Below are 16,990 nucleotides of genomic sequence, written 5' to 3'. Positions count from 1 at the left end.
AACAAAACGTGGCTTTTGGGCACCTGGGCTGCCCACTGCTCTGTGGGCTCCAGAATGCAGAGATGCCACCAGGGCTGGAGTTTAGGAACCATTTTCCAGCCTGGCCAATTTTGTGGATGTGCAGCCCAGCAGGATCTAAGGATGCACCCCCCTGAAATCTGGGAACGTGGGGTTGATTCTCTGGGAAAGGCATTCCAAGCCAGTGGTGAATTCAGCAGATGACACCTGAACCTCCTCCCTGTGAGCAGCCTTCCAAACCCTCTCACCTAGCAGCAGGGAGGATGGGGAGCAATTCCAGCTGGTGCTTCCTGCCCTTCCCTCGCACTGATCCCCAGAATTTAATTCCATTTCTGCCCAGCTCTCATCTGCTGCTTTTCATTGTGCTCCTAAAACGGGCAAGATGGTTGTTTTTTGTTTTGGGATTTTTTTGTTTTGTTTTGTTTTGTTTTGTTTCTTTTTTTCCCTCCTTCCCTCCAAAGGCTGCTTTGCAACTTTGTGCTTTCTCTGCCATTAGCAAAGGGTGGAAATTTCCACTGACGCACTGTTGATAAGCCAAGGAGAAGAGGGGGGGAAGGGAGGATGAGCTGTTCCAGCAGATCTTTCTGACTCCTCTCAGGAAAAGGTATTTTATCAAAATTGCAGGCACTGGGAAAAACGTGGGGTTTCAAAAACAACCACCTCTCTCCAACGTGAGCAAGATTGCTTCCCTCTGCCACAACAAAACAAAGGAGGAGAGAGAAGGGAGAAAGAAGCAGCGTAAAAAAAAAATAAATTGGATTTCTTCAGGAAAGAAAGAAGGGCTGGAAAAACAATGAGTAGCACAATGGACAATGACATCCCTGAGGAGATGTGAACCCCTTCCCCTCAAATCCCCCCACTGAAATCAGCCTCCAGGAGGCCACGGGGGTTTTTAAACCCTCCAACCTTCCTTGCAGGCAGCGATCTATGACCCCACAACGCTGCTGTTTGTGGAGTAAACAACCCCAAATCCCAGCGAGACAAAGCCAGGGAAAAATACAGGAATGCAGCAGGGAAACCACCTCGTTCCTGCAAACAGAAATGCAAAAAGCATTTGTGCTCTCTAGGAGTCACCAGGGGAGAAATGCAGGAAAATTCCACTGATTCACCATGAGCCCACAGTTATTTTTGTCCTCCTGCTTGACTGCAAACACAAGGATGATTTAAATGCAGGGGAGCAGACTGGAACACATTAAAACTATGCATTAACACCCAAAAAAATTTAAATGTAAGATGGTCTCAAATAAAGGAGGACGTGCCTTTGTATATGAGGGAAATAAAAAAAAAAAAAAAAAAGAGCCAGGTTTCATTTCTCAATTTTACTACATTCAGGCCAGAAATTGTTTGAACCTTCAGTCCTAAGGATGCTCAAATCTGTGGCTTGCAGATGGCCAGGGTAGGAGGACTTCAAGGATCCTGGATGAAAATTCCCTTTGAAATCCTCCTGGAATACAACTCTGAGCCAAGGGGAACAGTGAAGATATGGAAGAGGCTGTGGGGTCCCAAGGTTTTGGCCCCAAAACATCTCCCTTGTGTGAAGGTGGAAGATCCAAGGGCAAGAAAATGTTCTGAGGAACAGCAGAGGTGAAAGGAGCAGAAAACACCTGGAGGAACCCACAGCAGGTGCAGGAGGAGCTCCACGGTGTCCTCATTAAGGTAAGTCCACAAAATTTTTTTATTTTTTTTTCCTACTTGAATGTTCATTTTTAGGATCATGGAAATGGGGGAATTTGCTTTGCCCCTCCTCAGCAGGGCAAGTTCATGATCAGGATTGTCAGAAGGGCCAGGACAAGGACAAGGGCTGCCTTTAGCTTTTACAAATATGGCAGTGGGAGTTCCTTGGGAATCTGGGAAGGACCAGATCCAACCCAAAAATTGGACTTTAATGACCAAAACTGTGCCACAGCAATGATGGGAATGATCCACAGAGAGCCTGGGGGGAGATACATCCACAGCCCCAGGAATGGCATTTCCCAAACTCCATCCACAGGCACCTGTGTTCAGCTGATTGAACCGTGGAAAGATGCTTCATTAATTTAAAAATCATTAAGAAAAATAATTTAAATTAAAGTCAACCCCCTCAAATGGTGGCTGGTGCCACCCCACCAAGGCCAGGGCCATCACACTCAAGGAGCTTGCACAAGGGTGCCACAGGATTTGGTGGATTCGGGTGCCTCCACATCACCAACTCTGCTCAAGGCCTCTAAAAAGCACCAAAATGCCAAAGGGCACTTCCACGGCTGAGGTGGAAAGGAAAAAACATCCCAGACATTTCAGGGCTTTGATCCTTGAGGCACAGCCACACTTAGATGGGGAAAAGAATTTGAAGGCTCAGTAATGGTTCAACTCATCAATGAAGAAAGCCCCATCTAGTGGAAGAAGACAATCAGTTGAGCAGAAAATACTCCAAATGTGCATAAATCCACAAATATTCCAGCTGCTTTTGTTCTCCTCCAAGTGCACTGCAGAGCCAGGACACCTTTTTGCCCAAACAGCTCAAGATGTTCTAAAATCCAAACAGCAACAACAAGCTGGGTTGGGCATTAAGTTTAAATTTATTTTGGGGGGAGGTTAAGTAAGGAAAAATTGCAGCTCCTTTCATCTGTTTTTGTTTTGCCCTCTTTGGTCTTCAAGAGCCATGAAAAGCATCAAGAGGCTCAACTTGAGCGAGGCCAAACACGTTTGGAGAATAAAGAAAAAATATTAACTCTGAATAATTTGGGTTCAGCAAAGGGTGGGGAGAGGGTTGTTCAAACCTGTGAACGCTCCAGAGAACATTTCTGACAGGTAACCATTATTTCACTCTCACAAATCAAATTATGCCCAGGCAGTGGGGATGATCAGAGGGCACTTCAACCTCTCCCATCCACGTGGAAAATTTCACCCTGCCACAAGCAGGAGGTTTAAACATGAATTGTGCAACTTCCAAAGCTCAGCTGCTTTGCGGGGAGAGGCAAAGCCTGAACATGTAAGAAAATTTACATGGAAATGTTTCCACAGGAGTCAAAAAAACAGAGGGTGTCCAGAGAGGTTGTGGATTCCTCGTGCCTGGAAATGTGAGGCTGGATGGGGCTTGGAGCAGCCTGGGAGAGTGGAAGGTGTTGGGCTGGAATGGAAAGATCTTCAGGATCCCTTCCAGCCCCACCCATCCCGTGGTTCCATGGAATATGGAATTGTTCCTCTCCATAACCATTCATTCCTGCTGGTTTAGGTTCTGGGAACAAGAGCCTTTCCTGGGCAGGTGCTTTGGCAAAGCCACCTGGAATTTCTGCCTCCTGACCCCTTGGATGCTGTTGTGTATCCCTGGATCCTCAGGGACCCTGGAATTCACTTCCTGCAGAAAATCTCCCAGGCACGGGGGAAGAACTCCCCAAAATGCAATTCTGGGTGAGAATTCCTCATCAACTCCCTAAAATGCAATTTTTGGATGATAATTACTGATCAACTCCCAAAATTAAATTCCTGATAAACTCCCCAAAATGCTTTTTCTGGATTGGAATTCCTGATCAGCTCTCCAAATGCAATTCCTGGGTGAGAATTCCTGATAAACTCCCCAAATTGGATGATAATTCCTGCTAAACTCCCCAAAATGCAATTTTTGGATGAGAATTCCTGATCAACTCCCTAAAATGCAATTTTTGGATGATAATTCCTGCTAAACTCCCCAAAATGCAATTCCTGGGTGAGAACTCCTGATGAACTCCCTAAAATGCAATTTTTGGATGATAATTCCTGATAAACTCCCCAAAATGCAATTCCTGACAAACTCCCCATAATGCAATTCCTGGATAAGAATTCCTGACTAACTCTCCAAATGCAATTCCTGGGTGAGCACTCCTGATGAACTCCCCAAACTGGATGATAATTCCTGATAAACTCCCCAAAATGCAATTCCTGGGTCAGAATTCCTGATCAACTCCCTAAAATGCAATTTTGGGATGATAATTCCTGATCAACTCCCAAAATGCAATTCCTGGGTGAGAATTCCTGATGAATTCCCCAAAATGCAATTTTTGGATGATAATTCCTGATGAACTCCCCAAAATGCAATTCCTGGATGAGAATTCCTGATGAACTCCCCAAAATGCAATTTTTGGATGATAATTCCTGATGAACTCCCCAAATTGGATGATAATTCCTGCTAAACTCTCCAAAATGCAGTTCCTGGGTGAGAATTCCTGATAAATTCCCAAAATGCAGTTCAGCAAGAACAAAAGCAAGCCCTGGGTTTGCTATTTCAGAGAACACGGGGGCTGAGGAGACAACTGTGAGTGAAGAGCAAAACAAAAAGATGAAGAGCAAAAGCAAGCAAATAACAAAAGAAAATTGCCATCTTTTCAAAATCAAATTTGAAAGCAAGAAAAAAAGAAACAACAAGGCAATGAAAAACTGGCAAATAGAACATGGAAATTGTTATGAATAATCGGATTTTTGATGGAGAGCTCATAAGTCATGGCATGGTTTGGGTTGGAAGGGAATTTAAACTCATCCAGTGCCACCCCTGCCGTGGTAGTAACACCTTCCACTGTCCCAGGCTGCTCCAAGCCCTGTCCAACCTGGCCTTGGGCACTGCCACAGAAATAAATGTGCAAATCAATAAAATAAAATTAATGAAATGATGAAAATGCGGCGAGGTGAAAACATTCCTGTGTCCCAGGCAGATTTAACAGAGGGAATCCCACACTTCCCAAAACCAAGGAGAAGGAAAGGTGCTCCATCAGCTCCCAAACCCTGAGCAGGCTGAGCTCCACCACCTTTGCTTCAGAGTTAAGAATGGAAACAACACTGGAGTGGGGCTAAAAACCACCAAAAACTCTGAAATTCCAGCCCCCAGTGTTCCAAGTTCCTCCTCAATCCCCCATCCCAACTCCTGCACCTTCACAGATTCCTGCCCTGCAAACCCTTGGAGCCATCACCTTCCCAAAGGAATGTGGGAATCTTATTTTGGTTTTTTTCCAGGTTGTTTTGGAGCTGCCTTTGGATCATGCCCAAAGTCAAACCCCCCCAGCCCAAGGCTGACCCCAAACACCCCCTGAGCCCTGCCCTGATCCATGCAGAGGCACAAAGGTGGGGTTGGGGCAGGGCCAGAGCAAACAGGGACACACCAAGTGCCACCCCCAGTGTGCCACTATCACTTTACAACCAGCTGGAATCTGCCCTGCTGTCCTCAGCCAGCCCCAGCCTGGAGAGGGATTCAGAGCTCCTGGAGCATTTGGATCATGCCCAAAGTCAAACCCCCCCCAGCCCAAGGCTGACCCCAAACACCCCGAGCCCTGCCCTGATCCATGCAGAGGCACAAAGGTGGGGTTGGGGCAGGGCCAGAGCAAACAGGGACACACCAAGTGCCACCCCCAGTGTGCCACTATCACTTTACAACCAGCTGGAATCTGCCCTGCTGTCCTCAGCCAGCCCTAGAGAGGGATTCAGAGCTTCTCAAAGAGCAAACAGAGCCCGAGTTGAACATTCCTTCCATTCAAAGGCTGGCACACACCTTATTTAAATCGGTTTGGTTTTGTTTGTGCCAGACAGAAACACCTCTGGGACCAAAAAAAACAACCAAGCACCTTAAAAGCAATTGAAATGCAGCTCATTAATAACAAGTAGTGGCGAGTAAAAGAAATGCTTGGCACAAATCTGTTTGCCCAGCAGGAGGGAAAGGTTGGGAATCTTTATTTAAATACATTCCTCCCATGGTTTTTCACATTCTGGGCAAGTCAGGCTCAAAGTCTCACCTGAATTTCCATACCTGGAACCTGGTCCTTGGCACATTTTATTCAGCCACAAGATGAAGTGTTACAATTTCAAATCATTCTCTGAAATACTTAAAAACCAAAATATTCGTGTTCTACTGTGAATAAAATGAATGTGAATGGGTGGCTAATTCAGTTTAAAGATCAGTAAATCAGGGATTGATCAATTTGATTCCTTAATGGACCCATTCACAAAATTCTCAAAACTCAATTTTCATAACGACCTACAGGCAAAAACTGTCAATATTAGGTCTTCCAAAAAAATAAAAGAAAAGGAGGAGGATGCCCAAAGAGATGCATTTAAGAGAAAAACCTAAATTTTAACACCTCACCCTCAATGAGCAGGATCTCCTGAGAGGGAATAATCCCATTGTTTGTAGTTCAATCCCATTGTTTGTAGGATAATCCCATTGTTTGTAGGATCTGAGGGCTTCAGGAGAGTCAGACTGCTCCTGCCAGTGACAGCTGAGGGCCACAATCCCCTTGGCAGGCTTGGAGAAATCTGCTTTACACAGAATTGCCAGAGAATTCCTTTTCTCTGTGAAGTCTCCTGGATATTGTTAAATTTGTAACATGCCTGTATTCACTTTATATCCCCAATATCCCAGATGATGCTGGAGCACTCCAGGGCTCAGGGAAAAAAGCCCTTTTTTAAGGATAAACCATCCCTCCTGCTGATTTATCAATTTCCATTTCCTACTTCAACTCTTTCCCTGTCTCTAAAATCCTCACCAAAACCTGCACAAACTTTGCCCTGAAAATCAGGGAATGGTTTGGGTTGGGAGGGAAGTTAAAGATCATTCCATGGGCAGGGAAACTTCCAGCAGCCCAGCTGAGTCCAAGTCCCATTCCTTTAATTTTAATATAATTATATTAGATTCTTTTGCATATAATTCACCAGCCAGGAGGTCCAATGAAATAATGGATTGAGTGTTCATCCCAAATCTGCAACTAACTACTATATGCTATAGGAAAATAAATCAGTTAAAGCTCTAAGAGTCAGGAAAATTAAAAAAAGTAAACTTAAAAATATTAAAAACCTCAAACAAGCAAAAAATTAAAAGCTTTGGAAGATTCAAGATGCTTCCCTCCAGACACTTAAATTGATTCAGAATAAATCAAGACTAAGGAAAGGTGGAATATTCTGGATTATTCAATGTCCCACTCCACACCAACCTGCTCTAAAAGGGACACAGGAGAATTAGAAATTGGCTGGGAGGGAGAAAAGATTCCAGGATTTCATGGGAAGTCCAGGAGCTTAGGGAGGTATCTGGAAAAGTTGTTTGTTTTCTTTTTGACTTGGTCTTATGAATAAAAAAAAATAAATGTATAGCTGCTGTAAAGTAGAACTGGCTGATTTTATAAGGTGGCTCAAAAACTGACTTATCCCTTCCTATTGATGGATAATGTTTGACTTCCTGAACGTTTTATTTTCCAGTATAAAATACAGGATGGTCCAGCAGGAATCCACCCTGCCTGTCCGTGGAGCTGCAAATTCCACAGGAAAATCCCCAGGAATCCAATCCTCAGGAATTCCCAGCACTGCCAGTGGCAGCTGCCTCCCCATCCCGTGGCTCTGGAGGCTGAGATCCCAAAGAAAGGCACACAAACCATGTCCTGCAGCTCCTCTCTCATAAACCAGGCATCTGGGGGAGGCTCCTGTCACATCCGGGGAGGGCAGCAACAGGGACTGAGAAATATTTGGGGACATCTGACCTGGAAGGAGGAGGAGGAGGAGGAGGCTTTGATCTGATGGTTTCCTGCTTGAAGGTTGCAATTATTCCTTACTAAAGCCTGGTTTTACTCAGCACATGAAATCCTCCTGCTCTGGGGGCTCTGCAGACAGGAGGGGTTTGCTCAAAGGTCTCTGGGAGGATTTGCAAGTGCTGGGGGGTGAGAGCTGGATCTGCTCCATCCCAGAGCCCCATGAGCCCAGCTGGGATCAGGAGAGGGACTGGGATTGGGGTTGGGATTGGGATGGGGATTGGGGTTGGGATTGTGCCCCACAGGTGAGAGCCCACCTGAGAGCTGCCCCAGCCCTGTCCCAGCCCAGGAGGAGCTGGAGCTGCTGCAGAGAGCCCAGAGGAGGCTCCAGGATGAGCAGAGGGATGGAGCAGCTCTGCTGGCAGCAAAGGCTGGCACAGCTGGCATTGTTCACCTGCACAGGAGAAGCTTTGGGCTGAGCTCAGGGTGGCCTTGCAGGGCCTGCAGGAGCCCCAGGAAAGCTGGAGAGAGACAATTTCCAGGGGATGTAGGGGCAGCACACAGGGAATGGCTTCCCACTGAAAAATTACAGCTTTAGATCAGATATTAGGAACAATTTCCTCCCTGGCAGGGTGGGCAGGGGCTGGGATGGAATTGCCAGAGCAGCTGGGGCTGCCCCTGGATCCCTGGCAGTGCCCAAGGCCAGGCTGGGCACTGGGGCTGGAGCAGCCTGGCACAGTGGAAGGTGTCCCTGCCATGGCAGGGCTGGCACTGGGTGGGATTTGAGGTCCCTCCCAACCCAAACCAGTCCCTGACTCACTCCAGGCACTGCCATTGTGCCTATGCCCGTTTTTCTCTCCTGCTCCATGTGGGTTTTTTTCTAAACTATGGCTTGACCCTGCCAGTTTTGCAATATAGGATGAAATCCTGTTGCATGCCCATGGGAGCTGAGAAATTCTTGTCTCAGGACAGAATTAGTGATTACCTCATCCTGCTGTTGAGCAGAAGCATTTTATAAACATTAAAGCCTCTTCCAAGGGCAGAACAAGGAGCTGGTGTTGCTCTCCTTGTGCCAGTGGGGAGCTAAGGCAGAGGAATGAAATTCCACTGATTTTGGGTGCTGAAGTGGAGAGGTTGGATGACAGTTTTTGGCTTGGGTGGCAGCACTTCTGCAGGTCAGGTTTTGGGTTCTTCAACAGAAGACAGGAACATCTCCAGAACTTTGGAGAAGAGATGAAGAGAAGCCATTTCTCCAGGGGATCTGTGCTAGGTCCTCTTCACCTCCACAGGGAGGAATCCACCCCAGTATCCCAATGTTGTAGGTTAAGAAGGAAGCGAGGTTTTTGGGAGGTTGTGATCAAACCAATCAGTGCTTGGATTTGAATATTGGCACCTGGTTTGGCCACTGAAGGTATGGACTGCCTCTGAGAACACAGGGGGTTAAAAGAGCAGAGAACTCCCAGGAGAACTCTTTTCCTTGGTCCTGGTCAGGGGAGGAAATCAGCAGAGCTGGCTGTGGGAGGGGAAGCCATGCAGCCAGGGTGAGGTAGGCTAGAGCCTCAGGCAGAGGAGGGGGTGAAGGACTGGCAAGATGGAAGGGTGGAGGAGCCTGAGAAGCATCGGGTCCCACTCCTACCCCCCTGGAGAGAGATAGAGAGAGAATGAGAGAGAGCTAGAGAGAGAGAGAGCCAGTGCCTGTGCTGCCGTGAGGTTTGATACGGTGCTGGCAGCACGGCCGGCCAGGAGTGGGGGATGCAGCACCTTCCATGGGAGTTCTGGGCAGACAGAACAGAAGATTTTAACCCCTTTCTAGAATAATGGAAACCTTAAAAATTCTGATCCTCCTGAGTCTGAATGAGGAGAGAGAGATGAAGCAGGAGGAAATGGGCAAGTGTGAAGAAAGCTGGTGCAAGTGAGAGATGTCCAAAGAGGTGGGAAGAATCCTAGGTTAGGAGATGATGGAGTGGCCTTGGGCTGGACTCTTCCCCTGTATGGCCATGGACAAACCCGTGTTTTTCCTGTGATGCAAAGACTGCATTTAGAGGGAGGCAATGCCTTGGAGCCAAGAGAGTGTGGTGAAGCAGTAGCATGAATAAAGACAGCTGAAGAGGGTGTAAGATACCCTGTGTCTTCAGTGGAGAAGAAGATCTCTGTTCACAAGGCCCCTTGGCCCCAGGGGGTAAATTTGGGGGGGACTGGTGTCCCGAAACTGAAAGGCTGCTGCTTTCTTGAAACTGGGCAAAGCATCCTTAAAAGGGGAACCCTAAAAGCAGTCTTGGCCCATGTGCAGTGGTGAGAGCACTGGACATGGAAGGAAGAAATCACAAAAGCAAATGTTCTCCAAACGGTGCCACAAATAACATGGAAACACAAGAGGTTTCAGTTGTGTTTCTGGGGGAAGCCTATGGTGCAAGGAGGGGACTCCTCTCCCCCTGATGGACTGAGAGTTGATTATTTGAGAAGCAGTGATGGACTGAAAGTTAATTATCAAAGAGATGGTGATGGAGTAGAAGTCTAAGATGTTATTTCATGCTGTAGAGGATACAGGGGGGAGGAGGAGAAATGTATTTGAAAGGTTTTCATTCTCAGTTTTGTGTCTGTTCCTTTTTAGATATTGTAGTTAATAAAGGGTTTTTTTCCCTTTATTCCTAAGGTGGAGCCTGCTTTGGTCTGTTCCTGATCACATCTCACAGAAGCCACTAAGTATATTTTCATGGGAGCACTGACATTATGCCAACCTCAAACCATAACCCACCCAACCCTGCCCTCTGGCAGTGGGAAGCCATTCCCCCATTTGTCACTACATGTCCTTGGAGAAAGTCCCCTTTCCTCCTTTTTACAGCATCCCTCAAGGCTCTGGAAGGGCTCTGAGGTCTCCCTGAAGTTCCTCTTCCCCAGGCTGATGGAACAGAGTGTGGTGGAGATCCCCCTTTCCCCTGGCAGCTCTCACCACTCCCATCTGGCAGGAGCACCACAAGGTGCTCAGAGGAGGGAATGAAACCAGGAGCCAGCCCTAGAGAGCGGATCCAAGGAGGACTTTGCAGCTCTGGAGTCCCCTGAGCTGCTCCAGAGCCCCTCAAGGAAGGCAGGGTTGGCCAAGCTCCTGTTGCACGCTGAAGGATGAGGAGGAGCTCGTTAATTGTTCTTTGGATTAGGCAGCCCCAGCAGTGGGGGTTGCTTAGCAACATCTCCCAGGCCTTGGGAGAGGCAGCAGCCATTTCAGAGGTGGCCTCCAGGAGCAAAACCACCCTGGGCAGGGGATGGAAGCTGCAGCACCTCCCAATGCACTGTGGGGCAGCCCAGTGTTAATTCCCATTTATTGTGTTTCCATGAAACACAGGATTACCTTAAACACCCTTAAGTGAGGGGCTGGCAGAGCTCACCAGGAGAGGAGAAGCTCCAGGGAGAGCTCAGAGCCCCTGGCAGGGCCTGAAGGGGCTCCAGGAGAGCTGCAGAGGGACTGGGGACAAGGCCTGCAGGGACAGCACCCAGGGAATGGCTTCAAAGTAGGATTTGATGGGATCTTGGCAATGAGGAATTGTTCCCTGGCAGGGTGGGCAGGGCTGGCACAGGGTGCCCAGAGCAGCTGGGGCTGCCCCTCAATCCCTGGCAGTGCCCAAGGCCACTGGGGCTGGAGCAGTGGAAGGTGTCCCTGCCATGGCAGGGGTGGGATGGGATGATCCCTGAAATGCCTCCCAACCCAAACCATTCCATGATTCTGGACTTTATCAAACCCCAAAGCTGTATTAGAAACACAACCAAGTCTTACTTGTTAATTATTAACACAGAAGGAAAGTAACCCATCCTGCCAACTCAGAGAGATTAGGTTGAGCTTTTATCAGAAAACACCCTAAAAATAGTTATTTAAAAAATAATAATATTGTTTATGTTGGGGAAAGTTCTGCAGTGCAAACACCACTGAAAACCACCACAAAACTCACAGCACTCAGAACAAACCACACAAAACTCCAAGCAGGACACACAACCCCCAACAACCACCCAGCACCTTGCTGAGAGCCCTCCCAGGCCCCACCTGCACCCCAAAAATCCCCAGAAGACCAAAGGGCTGGTCCTGGTGTCCATTTTCCAGGAGCAGCACTGCCAGGACTTCAGGAGAAGGCATCACCACGTACCCTCCTCTCTTGTGGCGCTCCTTGTGCTTGGAGATTTTGTAGGGCAGAGACCTCTCCCCCAGATTCTCCAGGTTCCTCACGATGGCTCCTCTCTCCATCAGAGCCTCCACGGTGCGTTTGAGCACGGCAGCTGTCTCAGGCTTGAAGAGAAAGAAAGAAAAGTGAGGAATTCATGGAAATCTGGGTGCTTTCTGTGGTGGAAAGGACACCTGCACTTGCACAGCTCAGCACTTGGAGAGGGGGTGCTGCAACCTGAAAAGTGGAAGCACTGGGGGACAGAATTTTTAGGAGCAGGTAATTCCTCAGGAAAATTTCCTGCCATTTCCAAGTCAGACCCCAGCAAAAAGAAGATGAGTTTGTGGATTTGACTCACCTTGAATCACTTGGTCTGAGCCTTGCACAAGTCAATGTTCCTAGCAAAGGAAAATGATGGATTGGGAACAGCTTTGGGGTCTTTACATCGTTGTTGTTCCTTAATATTTCAAGTGATCAGTGTGGGGAAAACACAAATCCATGGCTTGATATGGAGACAGCAATTAGCACCATTATATATAAATTATGTAAATCATTTACATCCTTATTTGCACTGTATGTGGGTAACTCTTTGAGAACCATGGGACATCCTGGGCTGGAAGGAGCCCACAGGGATCACTGCTGCAGCAACCCCAGCAACCCCAACAACCCCATTCTGTCCCTGGCAGCGTTCTCCAAAGGCTCCTGCAGCTCTGGCAGCCTTTCCACAACCTCATTTCAGGGAGTTGTGGAGAGCAATGACAAACCCTGCTTAACCTCCATGCAGATTTAAATGAAATTCAATAAAATATTGCTGGGTAAACTCCCTGCCCTCCATCCCTCATCCCCCAAGTGACAGAGAGGCTTTTTGTCTCTTTTCCACATGCCCAGGGATCAGCACATTCCCTGAGTGGCTGCAAGGCCAACATGAGGTGCAGTTTCTTAACACAACGAAGCCAAAGATTTGAGCCCCATGTATTTAAAAACAAAACCAGAGAGAAAGAACAAGAAAAGAAAGCCACAGATTTCTACATTCAGGATTGTAAAATTTGCAACCTTCCCCACTTTGTGGCCATACTCTGAAAACATCAACTAATTGTTGGGTTGGAAAGCTTGTCACTGTAATCCCTCTCATTCTCCATCTCCCAAAATTGCTATGGTTTATCCTGGCTTGCCTAAAGCCATCACCCAAACTAAAAATAAGCTGAACTCTGCTAACCAAGAGATCCACAGACACAGGTTCCTTGGTTTGCCTCAGGGCCAGCCCACTTGGGGACAGAGGAAATGGGCCTGCCTGGCTCGCAGCTTGGGAGCCACAACATTTTTTCCTGAACAGCCAGAACTAATTCCAGTCCTTACAGCCCAGCTCTAATTCCAGTCCCACAGCCCAGCTCTAATTCCAGTCCTACAGAGGTGGGGAGGGAAGAGGAGACAATGGGAGCTGCTGCTCCAGAGGGGATGAGGAAGAGCTCTCAAGAGCAGGATGGCCTGGTTTGGAATTCCAGCTCTGGACATCCCCAGGGCAAACCAGAGCCATTCCCAACTGCTGTCACCATCCCTGGGGAGCTTTGGCAGCGACCTGGGGCCACAGCAGTCAGTCACAAGTTGTCACATTGCTCTAGAAAGGTGCAGAATCCTGCAGGGTCATGGTGGGAGGGCCCCCAGTGCTCACCTGGAGCCACCTCTGGGTCACCCAGAGCCAGGGCACAGGGCTGGCTCCAGGAGGCTCTGCAATGTCCCAGGGAGGAGACTGCAGCCCCTGCCTGGGCTCTGCTCCAGCTCGGCCCCTGCCCAGGGCAGAAGTTGTGCCTCCTGGGAGGGGAATTGCTGGGCTCAGGCCCTGCCCGTGGCTCTGGGGCCATTGCTGGGCCTGGGGCAGAGCCTGGGCCTGCTCTGACCTCTGCACAGGGACAGACAGAGGGACAGCCAGGGACAGACACAGGGACAGCCAGGGCTGAGGGCTCCTGGAAGAAGGAACCAAAGGACTTGTGTCTACAGATCCAAATTCCCCACTCCTCCACCCCCACACGTTTTAGAGCTGCCCAGAAGAAAGCTGGTAACTCCACAGCTCCCACCGAGTCAAATGTAGCCCCAAGTGTCACAGCAGCCACAGGTGAGGGACACCCTGAACACTCTGTCCTCAGTTGGCCCCACCTCAAAACCTGTGTCCAGTTCTGGTCCTGCAGGAGAGACCTGGAGGGGCTGGAGGTCGGGCTCTGCTCCAGGGAACAGGGACAGGAGCAGAGGGAACGGCCTCAGGCTGGGCCAGGGCAGGCTCAGCTGGGCCAGCAGCAGGAATTTGCCCATGGAAAGGGTGCTCAGGCCTTGGCAGGGGCTGCCCAGGGAGCTTGGCAGTGCCCATCCCTACAGGTGTCCCAGCAATGTGGGGTTGTGGCCCCTGAGGATGTGGTTTAAAGCCACTGCTGCTGGTCCATGGTTGGACTGGATCTTCTTAAAGGTCTTCTCCAACCTCAGCAATTCTGTGATTCTGGCCTTTCCCTCTTTCCTCACAGTGTGTCAGCACAATCCCACACAAGAGCAGAGGCTGTTCCATGCACAGCTGGGGTGCCCCATCCCTTCCCCCCAGGATTAAAGCCACAAATGCCCCAGAAGAACCATCAAAGCAGCACCAAGCACCTCGTCCTGAGGGGATGTTGTGTATCAGAGGGAACAAAAATGCTCCCATGGGTTCTAGCAGTCCCACAGGACTCACCTGGCAACCAGGAAAGGTATAAAGGAAAGGGAACTGGGAAAAAAATGGGAATTCTCTGGTGGCAAAGTGGCTTCAGGCATGACCATCAGCCATGAAGCTCAGAGAGCAGCCTGGAGACAAACCAAATGTGGAAATAAAGCCTTGGAATGATGATACCTCCTAAAACATGAGGAGTCACCAGCCTGGAACCAGAGCTGTGTGAAAGGACTCGGCTCCACTGCTCCTTTTTCCATCTCATTTCCCCCAGAAAAGTCCAAAGGACAGAAAATCCAGCACTGGCTACGAAAAAGCTTTGTCAACCACCAAAACCTCCTCCAAGAAGAGTCTTTGGAAAGAGAAAAAGCAGCAAACACCAAATCCTCAGTAGTCCTAGGGCTAGGACAGTTCTCAAGTTCTTCTGGCCACTTGCTCAGTCCAACAGGAAGCATTTAAAGTCAGTGGGCACATCCCAAATTATAAACAGGAATAACTCCATCCCAATTACTTGATTATCCCTTCAATGTAGTAACAGCAGGATAAAATTATGTCTTTTTTTGGTTGCTCAGCAGTTACAAAAGGCTGGTCTGGAATTATTTACTGAGGTGGAAATCAAAGAAGGCAAAAATCCATGTTTAGAAGGGAAACTACATTTCCAGGCAGCAAAACTAAGGGGGAAAACCATTTCCTTGCTGTCATTTACTACTTAATAAAACATTAGAAATTATTAGTGAAAATGATTAAAAACTCTGTAATTACTGTAAGAGCATGAACGACCCAGAGCAGCAGCCCCAGGTTGGGTACAACCACTCTGGGCAGTCAGGAAAGGCCAAAATCCAGATAAATGAAGCATCCCAAGGAAACAGCAGATGGGGGAGCTGGGCTGATCCCCTGGGGAAAATGGGCTGTGCTGGAAATGTGCAGGCTGGAAATGGAGCAGTGGGAATGGGAAAACCTCCAAACCTGCCTGGAAGTTCAGGGTCTTCTCCAACCTCAGCAATTCTGTGATTCTGGCCTTTCCCTCTCTCCTCATGGTCTGTCAGCTCAGCACAACCCCACCCAAGAGCAGAAGCTGTTCCATGCACAGCTGGAGTGCCCCATCCGGGTGCTGTCCCTGCAGGCCTTGTCCCCAGTCCCTCTGCAGCTCTCCTGGAGCCCCTTCAGGCCCTGCCAGGGGCTCTGAGCTCTGCCTGGTGCTTCTCCTCTCCAGGGGAGCATCCCCAGCTCTCCCAAACTGGCTCCACAGGGGCTCCAGCCACCCTGGACTCATCCCAACATTCCCACACCTTTCTTGGAACCCCAGAGCTGGATCATTTTAGGGACAGCAGGATGTAGGGGCAGGTTTCTGTATCTACAACAGAACCATCTTCCCAAGAATAAAGGACAAATTGGAAACCCCAGGTGCTCCTGACCATGACAACCCTCCCATGCTCCCACCCCACACTGAGTGAACAGGAGAGACCATTCCAGAAATGCCACATAGAAAGTTACAGCAGGCACATCACCAAAAATAACTTGGGGGAAAGTGATGAAAATGACTTCTGAATTAAAATGAGCACCCCATCCTCAAACCAGATTTTAATTAGCATTTGGATGCTGTGTAAGGCAAAGAACTAGATGTGAATACGAAGCCCACGGACCTGGATGCAGAGGAAGCAGCAACTTTTAAACTCAAAGTGGTGCCTGAACTCTTCTGTTCCCAAATCCACCTTTCTTCTTCAAAGAATCTAAATTCTGTGAAGGATTTTTTAAATTTTTAACTCATTTTTTAAGATCAAAGGAAATTAGAGAAGAAATTAAACTAAAATCTAAGGAATAAAAGTACTCTATAAATACCAACTCACAGTTAAATTAAAACATCAATCCCAACACTGAATTTAATTCATTTTAGATAGTGGAAAGTCTTGAGAATTTCTAAAAGAAGTCTAAAAAGGTGCCTTTTAAATCTGAAATAAACAGCAACCAAATCCTCTATGATTTAGGGTAATTTTAATGGTTTATTACTAGAAACAGTTAAAGTAACAATTGGCCAAAATATCACAGAAGAGTTGGAAGGGATTTTAGGGATTATCCAGTGCCAAGGGCAGGGACACCTTCCACTGTTCCAGACTGCTCCAAGCCCTGTCCAGCCTGGCCTTGGGCACTGCCAGGGATGGAGAACCCTCAACCTTCCAGGCAGAATCAATTCAGAATCAGTTAAACCTCAGAATTAATTAAACACCTTCCTTGAAATTCCAGAAACTTCAACTCCTCTTCCAACTCCAACAAATTCTAAGAGCTTCAGAGTAACACTGCAAAGTTCTCCTTATCAGGAACTTGCTGAGAAAGATTTCCCCAGGAACTCCAAGTTGTGTTCCTGCCATGACTTTTGATGTGAATATATTTCATCCAGTTTACTTTGTATGTTCATTAAACTTAATTAAGAGTGGAAAGGAAAAATAATGAAATCCAAACCAAAAAAAAGACATGGAGGGAATATCTCCCCTTCCTCATTCTTCCCCATTTTTACAGACTGGATGGTGTTCCTGCCATGACTTTTGATGTGAATATATTTCATCCAGTTTACTTTGTATGTTCATTAAACTTAATTAAGAGTGGAAAGGAAAAATAATGAAATCCAAACAAAAAAAAAAGACATGGAGGGAATATCTCCCCTTCTTTCTCATTCTTCCCCAGTTTTACAG

The 16,990-nt window shown here is 47.8% G+C and overlaps 1 protein-coding gene across 1 annotated transcript in view; it reads right to left on the bottom strand.

Moving 5' to 3' along the window:
• The window catches only part of MRPS6 (mitochondrial ribosomal protein S6), a 43,037-nt gene that overhangs the window by 2,637 nt on the left and 23,410 nt on the right, over window positions 1-16,990 (bottom strand). The window contains exon 2 of the mRNA XM_039709535.1: window positions 11,606-11,745. Coding sequence (XP_039565469.1) covers window positions 11,606-11,745 — 140 coding nt within the window. The remainder of the gene's footprint in view (window positions 1-11,605; window positions 11,746-16,990) is intronic.

The sequence above is a fragment of the Passer montanus genome, unplaced genomic scaffold (assembly GCF_014805655.1).
Source record: "Passer montanus isolate IOZ18808 unplaced genomic scaffold, ASM1480565v1 scaffold213, whole genome shotgun sequence".
Lineage (NCBI taxonomy): Eukaryota > Metazoa > Chordata > Aves > Passeriformes > Passeridae > Passer > Passer montanus.
This window is presented reverse-complemented; position numbering and strand designations above follow the sequence as displayed.